Genomic DNA, 24,816 nt, shown 5'->3' on the forward strand with positions numbered 1-24,816 from the left:
AGGTCAGTGTTCCTGAAGATACATGTGTCATGCACCCTTCTGGATCACCCTACACTGATGGCAGTGAAATGGCCATAGTGATCCACAAAGGCCTGCAATACCATAGAGAAGTACCCCTTTCTGTTGAGGTACTCTGCAGCAAGATGGTCTGGAGCCAAAATTGAAGCACCTTCCCTCTGTAGTTAGGGAATCCCATTTCCACAAAACAATTCACTATTTCACGCACATTGCCAATAGTCACAGTCCTTCGGAGTAGGATGCACTTAATGGCCCTGCACACTTGCATTAATGCAGCCCCAGTGGTGAACTTCCCAACTCCAAACTGATTCATGATCAACCGGTAGCAGTCTGGAGTTGCCAGCTTCCACACAGCAATCACCATGTGGTTCTTCACTGAGAGGGCAGCCCTCATTTTGGTGTCTTTGTGCCACAGTGCTGGGGCAAGCTCCACACACAGTTCCACACCAATGATACACTGCCACCCATTCCACCATAACTGCAGAAGGTGGCGAGTAGCACAGTGGGATAGGTACCCACAATACATTGCTCTCTCTGTCAATGCTAGAGCACTTACTGTGGATGCGCTCTGCTGACAGAAGGAGCATTGTGTGAATATGCACAAGCAACGTAATTATACCAGTTTTTGATCATCAGTGTAGTTTGTGTTGACTCTGTAGCGCAGAGAAACCCTTAACAGGTAGCCAACAAAGGGTGGGAGAAAGGAAATATCTCTAGGGCCCTACCAAATTCACAGACCATGAAATCTGGTCTCCTACCTGTGAAATCTGGTCTATTACCTTACACTATACAGATTTCCCAGGGGAGACCAGTATTTCTGAAATTGGAGGTCCTGACCCAAAATGGAATTTCAGGGGGGTTAAAGGTTATTTTAGGGGGGTCACGGTATTGCCATCTTCATTTTTACACTGCCCTCTGTCATAAACAGATAGTTAAGGGTTAATGTCTCTTTTACCTGTAAGGGGTTAACAAACAGTGAACCTGGAACACCTGACCAGAGGACCAATCAGGAGACAAGATACTTTAAAAAATCTCGTGAGGAAGTCTTGTTTGTGTTTTCATTGTCTGTTGCTCTCTGGTTCTGAGAGTGACCGGACATACCTACAGGCTCTCTAATTATTCTGTTCTATGTAGTAAGTACAAGTTAGAAAGCATTAGTCTTTTTGATTGTTTTTCTTTATGCAAATGTGTTATTGCTGGAAGCATTGCATCTCTGTTGCAATTGTATGTATGCTGGGGGAGGATTCTCTCTAGTGCTACAAGCTGAAAGACCTTTAACAATTTTCCATCTTGATTACAGGAGAACAACTTTTATCGTTTTTCTTTCTTTTATTAAAAAGCTTTGCTTTTTTTAGATCTAATTGATTTTTGTTAGCGTTGGTAAGACCCAGGGAGGAGTCTGACACTTACCTGGATTTGGGGGGAAAGGAGAGAAGGGGGGAGGAAAAACCTGTCTCTTGTGTTTATTCTGGTCTCTCTCTCCGGGAGAGAGAGGGAGGTAAAGGTGCACATTTCTCTTTGTTTTGATTCACGGGAGCTTGAATCTTCTAGGGCCTCTTGGGAGGGGAAAGAGGAGGGGAGGTAACATTCCTCTCCGCTTTAAGATTCAAGGAGTTTTGAATGCATTAGTGATCTTCCAGGGTAACCCCAGGGGGAAGTCTGGGGAGACCAACGGTTAGGGAAAAGGGATTTACTTTCCTTTGCTGTTAAGATCCAAGGGATCTGGGTCTTGGGGGTCCCCTGAGGTTGGGGGACCAAGTTGTACCAGGCACTGAAAGTCCTGGTTGGTGGCAGCCTATCAGATCTAAGCTGGAAATTAAGCTTAGGGGAATTCATGTTGGTACCCCATCTTTGGACGCTAAGGTTCAAAGTGGGGATTTATACCATGACGCCCTCAGAGCTGGGTGGCTGTAGGCCAGGTGTCCAGCTCCGAAGGCAGTGCCCCACCAGCAGCTGTGCAGAAGTGGGGTGGCAATAGCGTACCATGACATTTTTACTTCTGCGTTGCTGCCTTCAGAGCTGGGTGGCTGGACAGTGGTGGCTACTGACGGAGGGCCCAGTTCTGTAGGCAGTAGCACAGAAGTAAGGGTCACAATACCATACCAGGCCATCCTTACTTCTGTACTGCTGCTGGTGGTGACTTTGCCTTCAGAGCTGGGCTCCTGGTCAGTAGCCGCCTCTCTCCAGTTGCCCAGCTCTGAAGGCAGTGCCACCGCCAACAGCAGCGCAGAACCAGGATAGCAGTACCGCAATCTCCTCCCCCCGCTCACAACTTTTTGGGGGGATTGGGACCACTACAATTATACCACCATGAAATTTTAGATTTAAATAGCTGAAATAATTAAAGTTACAATTTTTAAAATCCTATGACCGTGAAATTGACCAAAATAGACCGTGAATTTGGTAGGACCCTAATTATCTCCTTGTTGCAGACAGGGAACAAAGGCAGAGAGAGATTAAGTGACTCACCCAAGATCAAACAAGAAGTGTGTAGCAGAACCAAGAATTAAACCCAGATTTTGTGGCTCCCAGTCTAGTACCCTAACCATAAGGCCAGCCGTCAAATGATCATTTACATACTACCAAGATGTGCCGACCATTACCCACTTTGAGCACAGAGGGTTCTTCAAGTGAAGTGGTCACCAAGAAATAGGCCTATTTTTAAAACTGGGCACACAAAATCCACTTTTGGAGAGTAAAGAGAATCATGTGCTATGTCAAACTGGAGTTAACAGATTATATTTATTTTTTAAATTCTTAATAGCTCTGGTCCTGAAACAACACCTCTGGTTCCTGATACTATAAAGAAGATGGAAAGCAGAAACACATCAATCATTCAACAAAGAGGCTTGTCAAGGAGGGGGCACTTTCCTTTGGTAGGATTTTCTTCTCAGCTGCCGCCCACATATAGCATATCAGAAGATATTTCTGCAAAATCTCAGATATCCATCAGATTTTTTGTCTGTGCTCTCTCCATAATTAGTGCCTAAGCTTAATTTATTTGTCAAGTGCCCATTCGGGGAACGGATGTGAGTGGGGAAGGAAGGGAATGTGCTTGTCTCCTTACGACATTGTCTATATTCTCCTGCTTTTCTTCAGACTGCAAATATTTCATCTGCCTTTACCAGATTTCTGCATTTTTTTCAATTTCTTTATGCTGTTAATTCAGACTCAACAAGCTCCTCATTTCCATACTTTTAAAATGTCATTTCATCTCTTTTGATCCAGTTCCATTTCTTTTTTTTTCCTTGCCTTTCATACACTTTCTGAATTTTGAAATGAATTTTATTGGTTGATAAAAGATTTGAAACACTTTCAGAGACTGTTCCTCTGAAACACAGGACTAGCAGATTGCTTAATCACATTTCTCACCTAGCACCCTATATAATAAGGGTGATCCATTGGGTGTGAGGCTGAGAAGCTACAAGTGAAGACGAGCTAATGGACCTTGGCCAGGCTTAATTTAGAGTTTCCAAGCCAAGCCCTCTTTCCTCTTCTGGTCACAAGAATGTCAGCCTATCAGTTTTATAACAGCTGTCAGCCTTTTCTGACTAGTTTATCTTCATATTTTCTAGTTTTCTGTCGATTTGGCAGTAAAGGAGAGTTATTTCTGAGCAACGGAGGAGCCTTTTGTTCTATAGGCATTGCAGAGTTCAGGCTTTTTCTCAAAGGCAAATCCAGACTCACCTGGAGGAGGCTGAGCTGCTGAGAAATGAATGCGCAATTCACCTTCCATATGTGTTCAGATCCAGACAATTTAAACTCAGCAAAATCTGACACTTTTTTTTTTTTTAAAGCAACCTAGATAGGTCCATTATCAGCATGATGGCTCCTAACATGGATTGTCCATCTGTCAAAGAGGCTAAAGTGAGGAAACTTATTTTCCTATTCAGAACTAGTTTACAGCACCATATCGATAGCGTACATGTTGTTCTCCTTAGGGGCTTCAAACCAGCTGTGCAGCATGTAAATCAAACACATTAATAACAACAAAGGATTGCTCAGATCAGAATCAGCTGATAAATTACTCCTTGCCCGGGGATAAAGAGGACTAGCTTTTAACTATATAAAAATTGTAAATATTTTTCTTCAGCGTTTGTTTTCTTTCAGCATTTAAAGAGAGACATCTGTTTCCTTGCCACAAAAAGAAAATTCTTAGGGTTACTATCACTTATTTGATTTTGTCCTGAGTAAAATGTCCAAGAACACTGCCCTTTAGGAAGGGGTTAGTTCTGCCACTGGCTACAATAAAGCCTGCTGTTTCCTTCCACCATTTAGTTTGTTTGTCCTAGCTTATTATCTTTTCCAGTTAACTCTGCTAAATGCCGAAATGATGAGGCTACTTCATTTTACTTTGTTATTACCCTAATCTTTTTTTTCCCTCTTAAAAGAGAAATATGGAAAAGTTAACTCACCCCTACTCCCTCCCCAAAAGAGAAGGACGCAACTCTATGATCAAGTCTTGAGTGCTTTACGTATACAAACACAAACACAGTACTTACAGGAAAGATCTTAGCTATCCATATGTTCATCTTCTTCCCTTTACCTAAACCAGACGATTACCTCAGCAGCTCAGCTGTGTTATTGAGACATTTCAGCGTGAAATTTGTTTTTCCTCACTGAACTTTAAGCGGAATTTCAAGTGCCAAGTCTCCAAAGCCAAGTGGGGCTATTAAGAGATAATGACTAATTATGCTAATTTGAGAAGTTGTGCTATTTCTTTCCCTGGTCATTTTAGCTGCAGCTATCCTGAGAGAACAGTCCCCATTCAGTGCTAATAACCTTTCCCAGCTAAGCATTTTGTGGAGGACAGTGTGTCCTAAATCTGGGAATATTTTACAGTTAATCGGGATATGTGACTGTGAATTATAACAAGAAGCTAGTTGCACCAATGCTAATGACTCACTATATTATTTTTTTGCAACATCAGAAACATTTCATTCCTATTCATTAATATATTGATGCATTGTTTTGTTAATGATTTTATTTTAAATGAAACATTCTTTTGTGATTTGAAATATACAGTATACCAATATGCTTCTTAGTAATCACTTTCCAATCGTAGCCATTTCTAGCAAATACAACAAATTAAAACAAAGAGCAGATTTGATTTCCATGTTCTAAATGTTCTGTTTATTTTTGCATTATTAATTTACAGATATCAAGTACAACTTTCTCCAATTCCCTATTTTTCTTCTTCAGTAGTTATTGGGCTGATCACATTAAATTGCAGAGTATGCACAGAGAGTAAGGGACTTTATTATATTTTAAATAAAAAATAATCATTGAAGGTTTCATTAGCTGGATAATTGCCTGTCTCTTATGTGGCACAATATAACTATTTCATTAGTAGTAGTAATTAATTATATTGATGTAGCACCAAGAACCTCCATTGTTCTAGGTCTTGTATATACACATGGCCATAAAATGGTCCTTTCCCCAAGAGTTTATAATCTAGGTCTCATTTCACTACTCGAAACAGATCATTCCAACCAAGAATGTGGAGGTGTCACCCCAAGCTTAATAGTAGAGATCTCATATTTCTAAGACTCAGTTACTTTCACAAAATACGTTATGGTAAGAGGCCAGTTGTTGCAATGCTTGCTCATTCAATAATCCCATTCAATGGGACTGCCTACATGTGTAAAACCTACTACTGAGATTAAGGGTTGCAAGGTCAGGCTCTACTTTTACAAGAATACCATGAACACTACAAATAATTAATAGAGGATGGTAACATCTGAAAGCACAGAAACTAAACAGACATGTAAATATGTGTTTGCAGCCAAATTTATGGCATAACATGGCATACACATCCAGCCTTCCACCACATGGAGCGGTCAACAGTATAAAGAACTATACCTACACTTTTTAAAGTAAATAAAATAAACTTGTGACGCTGTATCCTTGTTGGGTTTTTAATATTGTTTATTTGCTAATTCATAAAATTTGGTATGTAGCATGCATGAGTGAGGTTCTACTGTGCTACTTCACTTCAAAGTTAAAAACAGTGGTCACATTATTTATATATGTCAGTGATTTCAATTAAAATGTCACATTTCCCTACAGCTACGATATAGTTGTATTTGAGATACCACAGTTACAGTCATGAGGGAAACTGGTATCTCAGAATCCAGTGCGTGATACTTGTTGGGGAATGCCAACTTTGTAAATAACCCCTGCATCATGTCAGCAAAAAAAGAAATACAAGAAAAGAACGAAGTACTATCTCCTCCTTCTCTCCTTCCAGAGATGGTTTTTGCTATGTTCATGGCCTGTATGCAGTTTGATTTATTTCTTTAACATAAATAGCAGTTACCACCCATCATTTTCCTGATTCAGCATTTCTGTGGGAAACAACCAATGGTAACAACAACAACAGTGGGAAAGCCATAGAATTGTGCGGTTGGGAGATAAATTAGGTCCTAACATTAGAGATAACCCTTATAAGGAGGGAAATATAACGTTAAGTCCAAACTTCACCATCTTCAGAGTATGGGTACTCTGCAATCTTCCTTGCCTACATAAGTTCCTTTCCTGACACACCTGGATCCTTTCCGCAGGTGTGTTTTCTACACCAGCCTACTACAGTTATTTAGTGAGCATCAGCAATGCACTAGGTGAAAAACTGAAGAAGACGTTACAGCTGAAGGGGTTTGTAATCTAAAAGGACAATGAAGCAGAACTGATATTATATTCTGCTCCCTTTACACCACTAGGTGACGGAAAAGATGCATTGACTGAATAACTCTCCAGCTGGCGATGACCCCGGGACAATGGTTTTCAAACTTTTTTCCATTTGTGGACACCTACAAAATTTTGAATAGAAATCTTAGATATAGTCTGCGGAGCCTCAGGGGTCTGCAAAACACAGGTTGAAAACCACCATTCTATGGTAATGACAACCTTTCACAGACTCCCGAGACATAGTCTGCAGACCCCCAAGGGTTGAAAACCACTGCCCTGGTACATGTGGGAATACAGCAGGAGATCTAGCTACTACACCTCGCTCCCCATGGTCCCACTCTTTAGGGGTCACTTTTAACTGAAACAAGTTAGAGCAACTGCCAGGCTGCTCTAATCATCTGTGCAGAAATTCATGGCGCTGTAGCTGGCTTCCAGCTATACCTGGCGTTCGTGCTGTTCTCGGTAGAAATTGAGAGATGTAGAATCTACCACAACTGTGTAGCCTTTTCTCTCCCCTCATACCCACAATCTTTATAGAGGGAACTTGGCTGCCTTGCTTTAGCCAACTTCTACACAGTAGTGCACGGAGAGCAGGCCGTTTCATGTTACGGGAGGGAGGGAAGGAGGAAAGGAGGGGATGACAAGGCCAGTGTTTGGGACAATATTGTAAAAGAGGGTAGTTATTAATCTTTGTATTATGTAAAGTATCAGGGGGTAGACATTTTAGTCTGTATCCACAAAAACAACAAGGAGTCCGGTGGCACCTTAAAGACTAACAGATTTATTTGGGCATATGCTTTTGTGGGTAAGAAGTGAGGTTTTTTACCCACAAAAGCATATGCCCAAATAAATCTGTTAGTCTTTAAGGTGCCACCGGACTCCTTGTTGTTTTTTGTATTATGTGAATACACCTGTATCTCTAAACTGGAAAGGAAAGAATTCAGCTAGGATGTTGGAATTGTTTTAATTGATTTTAAAATGCTTCTGTCTCAAATCACAATAATTATTCATGTTTTCTGCAAGTATAATGTATTTCCCCTGTGCATAGGAAATACAGGCACTGAGAACTGTCTCTGTTGGGTGGAATTAAGAACACAGAAGTGTCATTGTGAGGCTATGCTGCCACTGTTGTCATTTTTGCTCAAAGTGAAGAGGACGTGTGTATGTACATGATAAACATGAATTGTGGGGGGACAGGGAGGGGATTTCCTGATTCTCTTCATTCATTTGAGGAGGAGGGTGTTCCACTCACAGTGTCATAAATTCAGTTTCAGGACACAGCCACATATCTCACCCACCTCTAGGCATCCAGCTTCTTTGGGGAATAGCCTGTTGGTCCCCTCTTTCCCACAACCAGTATTGCTGAAACTTCTCAGGAAACTACCCCATTCTTTGTGTAGTAAGACCCAGTAACCATTCAGTGAGATGCCCCGTGACCTGCCCTTTTAAAATTCACAGTGCCCTCCAGAGTTTAAGTGCAAGATTTCATCAGAGCAGTGTGTAGTCCTGGCACATGGAGGGCCTGCTCTCCCCTCCCTGGCTGTGTAGAGCTCAGCTGAAGCCCGGGAACCAGGCTGCCTCTGAACTCTACTGCAAACAGTAGCACAGACTATCGCAAGAGATTTTTATAGGCTCAGACAGTATGAATAACAAAACAGGAATCATTTCAAAATAATTCAGTGGATTGCTGTCTGGCAGTATCACAACTGCTATCAATGTCTTTTCTATTTGTACTTAAGAATTATTATGAAAAAGTCTGACTGCTACACATTTGACCCAGGTCGTGTTGAAATGAAGGACTGAGTCCCTTGGACTGGCAAGTCCATGAGGGTATTCGCTTCAGTGGTGAGTAAACAATAATTGCTATATAAATTATGGGATGCTTGATGACAGCTGGTCCCTTTCAGAGGAATACATCCTTTCTGTGTTACTAGGTGCAGATTGAAACAGTGACTAGTTCAGAATAAGGGACAGGCAAATAAATATTTTTTCTATCATTATTCTATTTGTATAGGAATGTACAGCATCTTGCCAGAATTTACCTCGCATGCTTCCCTTTGCGCAGTGAGCTGGAAAAGATCAGAAGGAAGAGTTTCCAGTCCCACAGTTTTCAACTGAAAACACACAATGGCAACCAGTGGTTTGAAACACCCAGCCTTTAGATCACGATTGTTTCAAAGAAGTTATATAACAAGTTTAATTGAGGAGAGTTCTGTAGGGGTGAATGAGGGGAAGCACTGGGCGGGGCATGGAGGGTCATGTGCCCCCCCAATTTGCTGCTTGGCTTGTACTGAGCATGCTCACTTGGACTAAGCATGCTCACTAACACTGCTGAAGCTGGCTGCCCTCATTCTGCCCCTCACACTATTGTCAGGCATGAGTCGTCTAGCTGCAGGACAGTCCTTCTATGGTTACGGTTGCTGTCCATGGGATGGAATAGTGGTTGCTGTGCTCCCTTTCATGCATCTTGATATTCATGGTCATGGTGGAGCTCTCTCTTCCAGGGTGCAGTGGTGCAGAGATCCACTTGCCCCGCTGCCCTACATCTGTCCTGCCTTTTCTCACCATCTCATATCACTGGGAAACAATTTAGGCTCCAAACTCAGGCTACGTCTTCACTACCCACCGTATCGGTGGGTAGCAATCGATTGCTCGGGGATCAATATATTGTGTCTCATCTAGACGTGCTATATCGATCCCCGAACACTCATATCGATTCCAGAACTCCACCAAGTCGAGCGGAGTTGCGGAATTGACAGGGGGAGCTGCGGACGTCAATCCCGTGCCGTGAGGACGGTGAGTAATTCGATCTTAGATACTTCGACTTCAGCTACATTATTCACGTAGCTGAAGTTGCGTATCTAAGATCGATTTTCCCCTGTAGTGTAGACCAGCCCTCAGTATTGCCAACTCTCCCAGTAGTGTTGGGAGTCTCACTGAAATTTTGGTGATTTCCTTAAAGCTCCACCTACTGGAAGCACGTGATTAGGTGAGAATCACAGCTTTCCTTTTTCTAGTCCTCGTGTTTTTGGAGAAAATCTTGAAACTGTGAGTATGCCCTAAAACCTCAAAAGCCCGAAGGCACAAAAACAACCTCAAATCTATTACTTATTTACAATCTCACAATTTTAAGCCAATTCCATCATGGGTTTTGAACACTTGAGATCAGTGACACTGCAATTTACTCTGCACATGTTGTCTCCTGTACCTGCATGGAGCTCCACTAGGTGTCTGTCTGTACTGAGTTAATTGCAGGATCAGGGCCTCATGATGGGAGGACTTCACGTCAGGATGATTTTCATTGTAAGAGAATATAACCAGCATAATAAAGCAGAAACAATATTCAGGAAGTATATCACGAGATTAACTACAAGGCTGACTTTCAATCTCGACTTGTCGGCTAAGGTTATAAATGGCTTGAGAATGATAGGAAAATTCTGAACTGAAGGTTTGTTAATTAATCTATCAATTATCATAGCTGCATAAAGAAATAAAATGCAAGGTTCTAAAAATGAAATAGGAGACACAGCAAAGCAGCTGGAGGTGAACTCTTGCAATGTAGGAGTGTGAGAGTAGTAACATCAGAGGGGGAAGATCATCACATATGCTTAATGGTAAATAATTAAAACCTGAGGAGCCAAATTCTACCCTTGGAATTTGGCCCAATGTAAGTTGAAAAGTATATGCTTGATCTAGCTCCTAGTGAAGCCAATCTCAAAACTCTCATTGAGTTCAGCCCCTGTAAATGAATATGCATGTAGGTTAATATAAACATTGCTGGGGCACATGCTGTTGTGTATATTAATATGCACATTACTACCATGTCTCTGTATAAGAGTTTTAATAGAAATTAATTATAAACATGCATTCATAGCTCTGAAGTTTCATTGGTAACAAAACAGTGTAAAGAAATTAATAGCATTTTAATATGTCTACTTCTGTTAAGTCAGATACCGTGCTGCTACTGATATTTAGCAACAAGGCAATTAACAGATGTGGAGTCTAGTATGATAACTTCTTGTGTGTTATCCAAGTGTATTTTTGAACCCCTTGGAATGTTAAATTCTAACCGTACATTTTAGAGATGGAATAAAGGGCTTTTCTTGCGTGTGCAATTCTAACTTCCATTTTCTTTTGGAAACTCTAATTTGGCAGTGACCCATTATTTATAATGCCAGTTTATTTGACACTAATTATATAAGTATTGCCACTGAAGTCAATTTGCATTGAAAACAATGCAACTACCTGTGAGCATGATCTATGGGACAGGATTCCTGATCGGAATAAAGCCTGATCGTGTTCCAATGGAAAAACTCTGATTTCAATGGGAATGGGATCAGACTTCAGGTCTCTTTGGCTCAGTTTTGCTACCAATCTTTTTTTCTTTTCTTTTCTTTTCTTTTCTGTTCAATTAAAAAAAAAAAAAGTGAAGTTGTGCTTTGATTTCCATCTGCATTTTCCAATAGACCATGATGCGTATGTTATCAATTGTATTAGTGACTTCTTATGACCTAAAATATGTATTGTAATATGCATACTGCACAAACAGATATATATAACACAACATGTAACATTTGCAAAAGTATAAAATAACAATTTCTTTGGGGTCTTCCTACTGTTTAAGAAAATAAATGCAATAAAATCAATTACTTTAGAAACATTATTGCATATGATTAATGTTATTTTATAATATATTGCCTAGGCATATATTTATTTGTGTGGTTCATTGCTTGCCTTAAAAGACTTGCATTTGTTCAAAGCATGAACTTATTCTAGGTTTAAAATGATAAAAGGAAACAAATGTAAAAACATAATGAAATCACCTCAAATCTGCTTACATTCTCACTTTTTATGCTAACCCCCACCATGAAAATAATCCACAAAATTTCACTGAGATTACTCCATCAAATCCCATGTCCATCAAATCCTAAGACATACTCCACCTGCTAGAGAAACTATCATCATAATTGTCTGGGCTTTTATCTGATGAATATGCATTAAAGCAGCAGAAACAATTTAATTTAATCTACATTATTAGAGAAAGTTTCTGAAACAAGCTGTTGTGGAGAAATTTATGTAATATTCAGCACAGAGAAGCTGTCTCGGAATTGATTGAAGCCCGCTTCCTATATTCAGTCAGGGCACCATAATATTGTTAACTTCACAGTATGTTTTTGTGTACAGATTGGGTGACTGTGTGCATGCTTGACTGCATGCATAACAGTATAGGGTATGTCTGTCTACCTATATGTGTATGAACATACAAAACATACACTGAAGATTATTGAAAAGCCTCTTTTTTAACCTCATGCAGTGAATCAGCATAATCTGAATGACAATGCACTGCTGTATACTAGAGTAAAAGGATACTGTTTGTCTGTAGGTCTGTGTCTGACTGCACAGGTGGACATGCGTACATTTATGTAAAACCATACCAAACCAGCACAAGCAATAATAATGTAATGCTGCAAACCACCAACAGCGAGGTGGCTTAAAGTCAAACTTGATAAACCGTCCTTCACCCTGTTGTGTCTCACTATTGCTGCATATACGCAAACATGAGGCTATATAACAGACACAGACAGGGGAGGTTGGAGGAAGGAATGTCAGCCCCTTGTCTTGCAATACGTTTGATTTTATTGGGAACTGTTTCAATCTTTCTTTTGTTATTGTAAAGAGTAGGAGAAAAGTGAATCCTTCATGTAGTATAAGTGCAGGAATGGGAAAATTTGTGTGAAGGAGCCTTTTAAAACATACACTATTAAATATATACATTGAGGATTTTAAAAAATATGAATTATTTACCAAAAGAACAATCCTTATGATTTATTACCTATACAGGCCCTGAGTCAGCAATGCTTTTAAGTACATGCTTAACTTTAAACTTGCGCTAAGTCCCATTGACTTCAAAGGGGTTTGGGCAAGTATTTCAGTACTTTGCTAAATAAGAGTGGGATTTTTGAGAAAATGCTGAAGTGTTTTTCTGAATCGGGGTCATAATGGCTTGAAACAGTCTGGCACTGGAAAAACCAGATAGCAGGATCCCTGCCCTGAAGACACTGAACAATCTAAGAATCACTCATAAGTACTCCCAATATTTGCTTGAATAAGTTTTCTCCTTGAGTATGGATTTGTATGGCTGGTCTTTGGTATGTCTACATGGCACACTAAGTCTGGGCTCTGCTTCAGGTTTGAGCCCAAGCTCCCCTTCCATTCACATCCACAGTTCAGTCTGACTCAGGTCAGCAAGCACCCAGGTCCTCAGACTCTTTGGGGAGAAAGGGGGCTAGCTCTCTCATTTTGCAGTATGGATACAGCTCAAGCCGCAGACCCAAGTCAAAAGGTCTGCATAGCGCAGCTTGGACACTTTGATGTGGCTCTGAGACCTGGGTCCAGCAATTGTAAACCCAGGTTTACATGCAATGTGGATACTCAAGAACAGGTTTGGAAATACTGAATCCCCAACTTCTCTGGTCTTTTTTTTTTTTTTTTTTTAAAGACTTTTTTTTAGTTTTCAAAATGAAAAATAACAGCAGATACTAGTAATTTTTTAGTCCTGTAACCTACAAAATCAATGTGCTTATTCTTTTTAAATTTGTTCTTGATCTCTGAATTACCTGCCATGTTTTAGCTCATAGCAATTATTTATGACTAAGAAGTGTACACAGTTTATAATGGAAACTGCTCTTAACAATCCAGCAACCTAGTGATCTTTCAGGAAATGGGCACACAGAGACAGAGTGAGTTGCTGGCAAAGAAGAAATGTAGGGATTATGAAGATTTCTGATAAACGTTGCACAAAATTAGATAAACTTGAGAGTAATTACACCTTTTAAATTAATCATTTCATTTCAATGTGTTTTAGAAAAATCTCTAACCATTTCAATCAGTCCTGTATACAAATTACCCTTTAACATCAGAAAAGGGAAAACATATGTTACTCAAATATACTAGTCTTACAAAAAGCCTGTGATATCGTGCTAATATTTGAAGAAGTGGTTCCCAACGATATCTTCTCACTCAGCTTCCCATAAACTTTGTGCCACAAGTACAGCAGAAGTGATTGTGGGAAAAAGTTAGCTACATCCTAATTAAAAGAGTTACACTTTTTAACACAAGCTGAGGATCTGGCCCCCTACCCATTGTTTTCCCATTTGAAAAAAAAAAAATCACTTGTGTAAGCACTACCAAAGACAAAGGCAACACTGCTTAAAAAAGAAATATAATAGATCTATCTGCTGATCTTGTTTATATTCTGTTTCTATATTGTGAATATTGATACTGCAGTATGGCACATTGGTCAACTTCATTAATTTGAAATGGATGTTCCATGGAGACAATTTGGTGCAATTTGATTCATTCCAAAGGCAAAAATTTGCTTCTGAAATGTGAATAAGGGTTTAGGGCACAGAACTTAGTGTTTTTTAAACTCCTGAATTCTAAACCTGATCCAGGCCCTGAGGTCCATGGCTCAGTTTCCTCACTTGTGAATTTTAGGTAGTCTGCCTCTCTAATTGTGAGACTTAATCTGATAATTTCTGCATAAGTGCTTTGAATATTAAAAGCACAAGTTCCAAGTATGATGATGATGATGATGCATTTTTATTAACCATGGCAGTAAGAGTCCTTTTTGGCTTGGATGAGTTGGAATTACCTAAAGAAAGAGGATAGTCTTGGTGTCAGGCAGGGAAAACACCCCAACCTGCCTTCCAATTTGAGGGTGCAATTTTAACAAGGCACTCCCAGGAGTACTCACACGAGCCCTCTAGCATATTACTGCATATTATTTTTTGGAGTCCGATGCCATTTATTCAGAACATAACATCTGGCTAACAAAATGTGCACTAACTCATCTGTTAAAGTGTGTTCTGTCAAAGCCATTATTAGTCCTATTACTCTTGCAAACCACACTTATAAAAGCAAAGACTCCTAATTTCCATTTCACTTCTCACTAATCAAAGTAGGTGAAGACCTTAACAAACACATCTGGGTTGAGAATAAATTGTCATCCATTGGGAGCAGGATACTCATGACAAGTGGTGTCTGACTGCGTTTCATCCTCACTGTTTACAATTTGTCCCAGACATGCTTAGATCTACAAATTCTCCATTCTCCTAGCAACTGAATACAGAGGAAAGGTATGGTTTTACTATACACTATTGCTAAGACAAGTTCATGTAAGCAATCTTGCTCTTGGCTTGTACTAGGAGAACTGAAGTAGTGTGTATACTTGGATACTAGGTACCCCCCATTTCAGTACATGTGGAACACTGGAGAATTTGTATTATGAGGATTTTTTTCCTTTTTTATCATCAAGTGACTACGTTCATGGCTTTCAGCCGAATGCACATAAGGTATTTTCTGTGACTACTGCAGTCAATAAAATAAATCTTTGTGGAGTATGGCAGATGCCTGTAAAATTGGTCATTTTAAAGTGATCTGTGATGAAAATGAGCCAAATATCATGATTTTTAAAGTAACAGATTTTAGACACAAATATATCAGATGCTTTAGCATAAATAAATGCTGTGCCACAGATCGATTAATGCATTGCGTAGCAGTTAGTAGCTCGAGGAAATCTGTCAATGACATTAGGGAACATTTTCTGCTCACACTGTTCTTTTTAAACTTTTAAAGATATAAACAGCAAGAGCTGAGCTGCAATTTAATTACTGTCTCTGCTACTTAACAATGGATAGAGAGAATACAGACAGCTGTGACCTCCCAGCCCTAACTTACCATTTGTATAAATTTCAACATCCGAATAAAAGTGATTGACAAGGGGAAAGGAAGGTTCATCCTGGATATCAGCTAAAGGAAAGTTTATTTTACTTATAAACTACTCAGGAATCTATATGTATTTTGTGGCAGGTATGATAGGCATAATAGGAAGATGAATATAGGATGAATGTAATACAAAACACAATCTTAGGGTCTGCTTCTGTTCCCATTGAAGTGTGCATTTTGCCATACATGCAGCTGAAACAAGATCAGCACATGAAGGAGATTAAACCAAATCCTCTAATTTTTAATGTTAAATGTTTTCATTCAACTTCTGGGTCTGCAAAATTTGAGTTCATTAGAAAAAAAACCTGTTTAAATTATCTATTGTGTCTAGTAACCAAGTATAAAAAACATATAGCAAATGTACTCATTGCATATACTGTAGATAGAATTTGGAAACTGATTAGAAAGAGTTCCTTCCATTTATTTATTTCTCCATTTTTTTTTTCTATTTGCTATTTTCTTTGGATGGTTTTACATATTTGTTTTAACTACAATATATTTGGGATTATTATAGATATTCATGTCTGTGTATATACGCACACACTATGTCTCTGTGTGTGCATTTATATTTTTTATCTATATCTACAGGTATACATCAAATTCTTAAACATAATATTATAAAAACCAATAATAAGAACTGTTTGGATTCCACCATGTTTAAGAGCTATTTCCTAATACAACCTGGGGTTTATGATACCCATCAATTTAGCATGTCTAGAAGTCTAGAGCGGCTGGAGACCATTTTTTATATATATACAGTAGGCACAATTCTACTACCCTGGCTCACGCTGAGCAGGACCTTACTATGAAATTACAATGCAAGCAGAGTGGCAGCTTAAGGTCTGGTAGGAGGGTGATATGTCATTAGTGAGGATGTCAGAACCATTGTTTGATATTTATTTCTGGTTCATATTTCCCATGGCATCTAACTGCCTTTCCCCCTTTCCCCTCCAATCACCATTTAAAGAATAAACAGCCATTTTTCAGCTTCTAAGGAGAGGTAAGAACCAGGCAATTATGTAAAATTAATTTGGTATAAATCTCTTTCCACAAGGATGGAGATATAAAGTCTGTCACATTCAACCTTTCTTTCCTCCTACACCTTTGACTCTTCATGCTGGTGTTTCATTACCAGTGAGAGAGAGGTGACTCCACTAATAATTTTGAACAAAGTTTCTCTTACAGAGAGCAAAGATTATCTAAAGATGGGAAAGTCCCTTTGTTCTGCGGATTTCAGACTGAAATCTAGTTGTGAATCACTGTTGAACCCCAGAAAAGAAAAAGGAAAGAAAAATTACCAACAACCTCCTTTACTCTCAGGACTACCTAACAATATTAGCAAAGAGATATCCAACATCAGACGCATTTAAAACTACTTTGGGTCCCAATGCTCAGTTCAGTGGGACCACTTGCATAAATAAGACTATTTAAGGGTTGCAAGACTAATCCACTGATGTAAATATACAGATTATAAAAGGCTTACTGTATCTGGGTACTATAATAATACAAAGAAATAATACTAATATCTGGCTGTCATTTCATATCACTGGTTTTCTTTTGCTTAAAAAGAAATCATTATCTGCCCACACGTCATTTTAACCATATGTTTTTTCTAGCTATTTTACTGTTGGCATTTTAAATCTTCCACAACAGCAAAATCTGAAGTGCTTTATTGCTGACAATGGCCAGGACACCAGAGTGAGGTGAAAGAAACACTACAGTGAACAGGAGTGGAATAGCTTTCCTGTAGGGCAAGTTTTCTCCTAACCCATCCAGGCACTTTAGTTAGTGGCTGGTGCTTTGAAGAACAAGGATTTATATTTCCTATTTAAAAAAAAAAAATCCTATTAATTCATCAATGGATGCTCTCATTCTGGCCTGATTCTGCATTCACTTAAATCAACGGCAAACTTTTCACTGATTTCAATTGTGCAGGATCAAGCCCAGTATCCATATACACAGGATTTAAAAAATCTTATTAAGATCTTGAAGTAAAAAATATCTGCAGGCAGTGAGTTCTGCAGGTTCATTATGTGTTATATACAATATATATTTCCTTTTATCAGTTTTAAATGTGTTGTCTTTCAGTTTCAGTGTTGTATTATAAGAACAGGCAAAGAGGACCACCTGATTTACCTTCCCTACTACCATTCATTGATTGTATACCTTTGTCATCTCCCCTCTCATGTTTCCTCTCTTCAGATGAAAGACTTTCCACATCACTAATTCTTTGTGTTACACGTCTCTAGATCCTGCTACTTCTGTGATATCTTTTTGAGACCAGATGACCAGAATTAAACACAGCATACCAGCTGAGGGCGTTCCATTCATATACATAATGGCGCTGTAATATTTTAAGTGTTATTTTCCACTCTGTTCATTTTTCTCCCTAACCTTCTGTTCGCCTTTCTCACCACTGCTGCACACTCAGCACAAGTTTTCATTAAGCTGTTCACAAGGATGTCCAGTTCTTAGCCTTGAATAACTTTATGGTTAATTCAGAGCCAAATAAATAGTAAATGCTTTCACTCGTTTCATGTAAAAAAGAAAAACATATACCTTTTAAAGATATTAAGAAAACTTAACAACAAGCCATCAGATCACTTGTACACTAAAGGTACCACATTTGGTTACTTTATGAATTACAAGGGCTTAGTCACTATTATGAGTTGATAAGCTGCTTCCATGAGGTAACAAAGTGCTCTTTTGTTACGTTCACAATTACAACATGCTTTTGCAAACTCTGCTAGGTTGTCTGAATTTTAAACAATGCAGCCAACAGGGAACGAAGATTAGATAGGGAAGAAATGTAAGCACTTTATTTACTGTCGGAGCTTATGTAATTTACAGGGAAATCAGGCTGTGATACATAAAAAATGTCAAGTCTATCATGGACCCTTTTAGACTGATGTATCTGCTGATGCATATCAGCTTTATTGTCTGGATAACTAATAGTTTACAAAGGAAAAACTGTAAACTGCCTGGAAGGTTGTAGAGATAGTTGGCTCTAAACGTTGGAATCAATTTAGGTTCATTACTACTCACAAAACCTGTAGAATATTGGCCAGGAGGGTTTCCAAGTAGTTCAATTAGTGGATATTAGATATTCTAATGTTTCACTTTTTCTTTTACTATCACGTACAGATATAAATGGAAGTAAAGCTAATAAAACTGTTTGTACAGACCTTTAGTGGCTTTGATATTTCATTAGGCAATTTCAACTGACCTTTAATTTTTAGTGCAGTGTTTCCCGTTTGTATCAGTAGAACTTCAGAAAGGGCTGTCGTAAATGTGTTAAAAACGGCATTAATCTCACTTAAAAAACTGGAATTTTTGAGCCTGGGTGTGGAGAACTGCGTGGGAAAATTCACCTGCTCAACTCACAAAGAGGAATGACAGATGTTAAGTGACATACAGTCATTTTCTGCATTGTGATGCTTTGCGGGTGTCTTTAAGAGATTTTGAATGGCCATAATAGAAAGCAAAACCCCTGAATTAATTTCTAATTGTTCAAAAAAATGAAGATAGCTATTTACAGGGAGTACACAGGTACAGTGTAGATATATTATTGATTTATATGCTAATACTTTTTCTCCTTTACATAAACATTTTAAGGTTAATCCAAAATATTTTGCTCTCTCAGCTAAGGTAAAATGCTCAATTTTATTGTCCCCTCACTTACATGCTGTTGCTAGGAAGAGGCAATTCTGCTATAACCAAATCCTCCACTATTTAGATATCGACGTGTGAATCCCATATTTTTATTCTAAATTTAAGTTCAGCCATCGTAGCTAATGCCCTTGATGCAATCTCAAATTGCTGTCATTACACGGATCACTAGAAATTGGAGGTAATAGTTAAAAAAAATAAAAAAAAAAAAAAAAAAAGGTTGAAAATTAGATGGATAAAGGCTTAATCAATTTAATTTTATCACCAAATCCAGTCCCTTCCTCTTGAGCTGTCAGGGTATGAGATAAGCAGAGCGCATCTTGAAGCATGCCACAATCCTGTCGTGCAGAAGGGGTTGTGTCCCTGAACCAAGATGAAACATGCTCATTTATTACTTTGTCACTGCTGGGTGATGAAGAATCAAGCTGACTTCCTCTTTCCATCCTTAGCACAATCTTATTATTTCATTAAATTTTCTGGAATTTCATTGCATCATAATCCTGGTTCTCTCACCGTCCGCTGCACTTACTGGGTTTATTTTGCCAACTTTTATTTCTTGCCCCTCAATATCAATAGTGAGCTCAGCTCTCTCTCTCTATTACAGCATTTTACTTTGTGTTTATATGTGATTCACTCCATTTTTATACGATTAAGTTTAACCAATGGCTTTGAAGAAATCACACTCAAACAATGAGTAAATGTAATTGCTGTCGTGTATTGGAAAATAACGAAGCAGTGGCACATTCCAACCCACCAACTTCATGTTAAGATTCCAAATGTTGATTTCCACCAAGATGAGGAAAGCTTGGCCTTTTACAGCATGATCAGCATGTTACAACTCTTTTATTTTAGTCCCTTTTAAAGTATTTTCATCTGAAAACAAACTTTCTTTTTAAAGTTCTTCCCCTTCCCTTCCTATTTCTGCACAGAATTTGTTCAGGGCTCTGAAGCGAATTTTACCAATAATCTTTTTATAATCTATTATGTTTCAAACTTGTACACATATGAATATGCAAAGTGTTTTTTGTTGTTTTGCAAAGGGACACAAGCCACTAATTGTTAACATGGATTTATCGAAACTATTAAGCATATTTCACTTAAGAGACAGAGATTAAAAGAATGAAATTAATACTGCTACAGACCTATCATTAGTAATTTACAGAAAATTAGCATGCTGATATTCTGGCAAATATCTGTCTTTATTTTACATCTGCCCTTTGAGAAATTATGATATTTACTTACCATTAAGAGTTAAAATTGTTATTTTCTGAATGATACTGCAACTATTCCTAACCATAATTTCTTACAAAATAGCTATGAATATCAAAATATTTTAGCCTTCCAATACACTTTCTGCAAGTAGTGTAAAACTAAATTTCTATGTAAATATACTTATAATGTGATACACACTGCAGACATTTGATTATACCACTAATACTAGGGTCTTAACTAAGCCCTGAGACTCATTCACTATAAACATAATACAGGGAATATTAAATAATAACTGAACAATATCTTCGAACATTAAAACTATGCAGTAGATGGTAGTTACATTCCTCACTGCCTGATTTACATATACAGAAATAGTGCCTGTCCCTGTGACAGTATGTCCCTTTCACTATATTTATCCTAAATAAATGCAGAAATTTAACTTTTGTAGAATGGAATTTGTTTCCCTCAGATGTAACTGTCTCTGAGGTAATGTAACTCCTAAAGCATAGTGCCAGGATCAATGAAAAACACAGCAAAGGGTTATAAGGCATTGCATTAAAATACACATTAATCAGTGTAAGAAAGTGAACAAAAACCTGGAAAGTAAAATCAGAAAGAGATGAAGAATGGCATCAAATAGAGAGTAATACTTGCTTCTATTCCAAAGCATGTCTAAGTGTCTTATAAAGTAGTACAACTTACTAACCTGGTATATAAACACATCACATATGTAATATATAGCTGGCATAATGAATTTATTTCTATAAATGATCTGTTTGTAATGTCCCTTGAAGAGTGTGTGTCTTCAGATATATTTCATTTTCTCACACTGATTTATACTAAATTAAAATTTATCACTGAGGTGAGTGACTCTGTGTGCACACGTACACACGCACATATAAACATACATGCGCACACACGCACGCAGTCACCGATCCCCTGTTTATTTTCTTCAGTAACACCTGCCAAAACTATACCTACTGTAGATAGTAAAACACACCCTGGAAAATAGTTAAATGCATAAACCTTTGGTATAATCCTTTTCAAAAGGTTTTCTCAATTACCTCAGATTACGTTGTGCACAGTATCTGAAAAACAGTGGGACCAATATTTATTCATGTAAAAGATGTGTTCTTTTTTTCTTGTTGACTACTCAATGTATCTGATGCATTTAACTACACCTTTGTATCAGCAATCGACTGGTCTTAGTAAAAGAAAAAAACATATAATCAGTATGGAAACTGGTGTGACCTAAAAAACAGATCCAACAGGTTTAATACTCGGTTTTCCTTAAGTTATCGTCATATATTCATGTACATATGAATTTTTGTGAGTGTGCACTATGAGCCTATGGGCAGGGTAATTTGAATAATAACACAATTCACATGCTAACCAGTTAAAATATTCGGAAACTGGTTACAAATGTACATATTCCAAGGAATCAGAAATTAGATCCTGAAAGTTGTCTATCTACTATTGGACACATGTATCAATTCCTTTCAGGAATTCTACCAAATTCCAGCTGTGAATTCTGCATATAGTTATCATTTAGCAACTTTGCTGTCTGAAGAAGATGTCTAACTTCATATTATTTCAGCAAAACACAGAGTTTACAGGAAACGGCAGCTTATTAAAGATCTTCACTTTTATCTGTTGTCTTAGAAACAAAACTAACAAGTGTAATTAGCTTTGAACCTTTCTTCTATAATTAAATAATTTATTGATTCATTTCTGTACCCAAGTTTAGGATAACAGTCTGTGGCCAAATTTTAATGTCCAGATAAGTAGATTTGCTTAAGCACATATAACTTATTACAAAGTCAGTAGAGCTAGGTTTAGGTAAAAACAGAGAGCCATACAAACTAACAGATTTAGTCCACATTAATTGTGGGGTGGACTTTTCCCTTGCTTGGTACTTTAGATAATATTTCTTTTGTGACACAGCATAAAGCACAATTGTAGAAGCCCCTTTGGCATGAGCTATTAGAAAATATTAAAGATTTGTTGAAATATGTCAAGGCTGCTTTTCTATTTCAAGTACACGTTCACGTACACTTTTGATTGTTTTACTTACTGGTACTTTTAGGGCACTATTTGTTACTAAAATTTTGAACAAAAAGATAGAGTTTCTGGTAAACATATAATAGTGACAATCCAATTATGCAGAGTTCCCCTTTTAGCATTTGGCTAGTTATTGCAAGTCGCCAGAGAAAGCCTGTTTTGAAGCCTTTCTAGAAAGTTATCAGAATGCGCGCCCAATGGCTTTCATGTGAGGCAATAATTAAAAGACACATGGATAATTGACATTTAGGGCTTCCAAACTGTCTGGTTAATTTCCAGAATCTGAAGAAGAAATAATGTACTCAAACGCTTTAAAAGAACAGTTTGAGCTGATGAGCTAGCTGACAGAAACTTATCTTAGGCCTCGGAAGCAATGACAATTACAGATTAGGTGGAATTTACAGCTCAGGTAAATCCTTTTGTATTAGCATCTTTATAGTTTAACAAATTGCAGTTGGGCATTTCTGACATTCTGCTTATTAAATCAATTTTATTTTACTTTCAAGTACTTACAGTATCTTAACTTTAACAGCTCAGGCAAAGCACCAGGAATATGGCAGTAGTGTCTTATTCCCTCTCTATGAGAAAGCAAGACTGTCTTGGGAAAAGCTTTTATCTAAGGCATACTCACAGTTTGCCATGACATTCTATAGCTTCACTTTTTTTGGATTAGAGTAATTACTAATCTAGCATTTCTATAATGCAGGTTTGGTTAGAGAAGTGGATCAGAATTAATGCATTTATTAACTTTACTACAGCAGGCTTAGGCAAATAACAGTTTGTAAGTAGCAACCTGTCAGAAAACTGCTTTTCTCCCCACACTGATTTCCAGCTTGTTTCATTACCAACAAGATGGTGTATCCTCTCTCTTCTTTTACATACTAAATTTCTGCTTGATAAGATATGTGCAGGTGAGTCTTATTAGGCAGTTCATAATTGTCATAGGAGAAATGCTCAGATAAATAAAAACTGGTTCCATGTTATTGGAAAGCCAGTGTCAGTTGTATGAGCAACTCTGAACCTGAAGGTGATTTGTATTTGGGGGGAAAAAAAACTGGCAAAAGTCTTGCTTCCTTTTATTCCCTTGTTTAATTTCTGGGACTGCTCAATGTATTATTTCATTAGGAATCATGTGATAACATTACCTCTGACAGGATCAAAGGAAGCACTAGCCATGGATTGTTGAGTTGCACTGCAGAACCTGGATAATTAAACTGATTCAATCCAGTACAAAGAAAGGTGGAAAGAAAACACTTCCCTTTTCTTTTAACAAAATAACAATCCCTCTCCTTTTACAGGCATCCCCTTACTTCCAGCAATTGCAAGGCTCTCTTTGTTACAGGCTACATGGAAGTGTGGGGTATTTCGCAACCCCTGTACCCAGCGTTCTGTGTAGATAGCATACTGGAGGCTACAAAAAGTGCATATATCCAAAATAAATAGACAACAAACAGCAGCAGCCCAGAGAGCTTGTGAGAGAGAGAACAAGGAACAGAGAGAATGAAAGAAAAGAAAGGCAGAGGGAAAGCAAACCTTACCTTTCCTCTTTGATCTTCTTCTTCTTCTCCTCCTTTTGGACTTGCATTTTAGTTGACTACTTGAACCTCCAGAAGCTCTGCTGTTACCCAGAACTGATGTCATAACTGTAGTTCAGTAAACAAGAATGTAGAGTCTTTTCTTTCTTGTATATTTTCACGGCTGGTTCTTGCTGCTTTATAGATCTGTGGATAAGGTTCACTTTTTAGTACTGACTGGTGTTTACTTCTAATTATTCTCTGTCACTTGGCATCAGCTGGGTTAAGTGTCTCTGATCTTTTGAGCTAATACTCTTAACTGCTTGTAGTGAGAACTGAGGAAAGGTATACACTGAAGCTGCTCAAAAGCCCGGTAGCTCTCACTCCGGCTGCCTTCCTTTATCAGGGCTGTAAATGCACTGCTTCTACTTTTTGCACCTCTGCTAGTTGTTTGGCACCAGCCACTTTGAAGCCAATCATGCAGGGAGCTTGTCTATTTGCTGCTGCAAAGTCTAATTAGATCCAATCACAACTGTCTCTTGGCTCTGACATCAGCACCACCAGCCCTCTCCATCCCCTGTCAGCTTGCAAACTCAGCTCCCATTTGGGCTGACGGATATGCTTAGGACCTGATAGAAAGAAAGGGAGAACTGCACTATAGGGAATAAAAACATACTGCCAGTTTATCTGGGAAAAGCCTAAGGGGCAGTTTACAAGAAGGGATGCTACAAAAGGGATTGCAAGGCTTTTTTTTTATGCTGTAGACCATATGGACAGAGAATATTATGCTTCCTGACACACAGAAATGCTGGGACTATTTCCCCTAACCAAATAGTTATTAACTAGTTCATTTATTGCACTGATTATT

At 38.2% G+C, this 24,816-nt stretch overlaps 1 protein-coding gene across 1 annotated transcript in view; it reads right to left on the reverse strand.

Moving 5' to 3' along the window:
* ADARB2 (adenosine deaminase RNA specific B2 (inactive)) overlaps positions 1-24,387 on the reverse strand; it is a 447,041-nt gene extending 422,654 nt beyond the window's left edge. Inside the window, exon 1 of the mRNA XM_075062213.1 lies at positions 23,973-24,387. Coding sequence (XP_074918314.1) covers positions 23,973-24,075 — 103 coding nt within the window. The 5' untranslated portion in view covers positions 24,076-24,387. The remainder of the gene's footprint in view (positions 1-23,972) is intronic.
* Positions 24,388-24,816: the final 429 nt, after the last annotated feature.

The sequence above is a fragment of the Chelonoidis abingdonii genome, chromosome 2, assembly GCF_003597395.2.
Source record: "Chelonoidis abingdonii isolate Lonesome George chromosome 2, CheloAbing_2.0, whole genome shotgun sequence".
In the NCBI taxonomy this organism is placed as follows: Eukaryota; Metazoa; Chordata; order Testudines; family Testudinidae; genus Chelonoidis; species Chelonoidis abingdonii.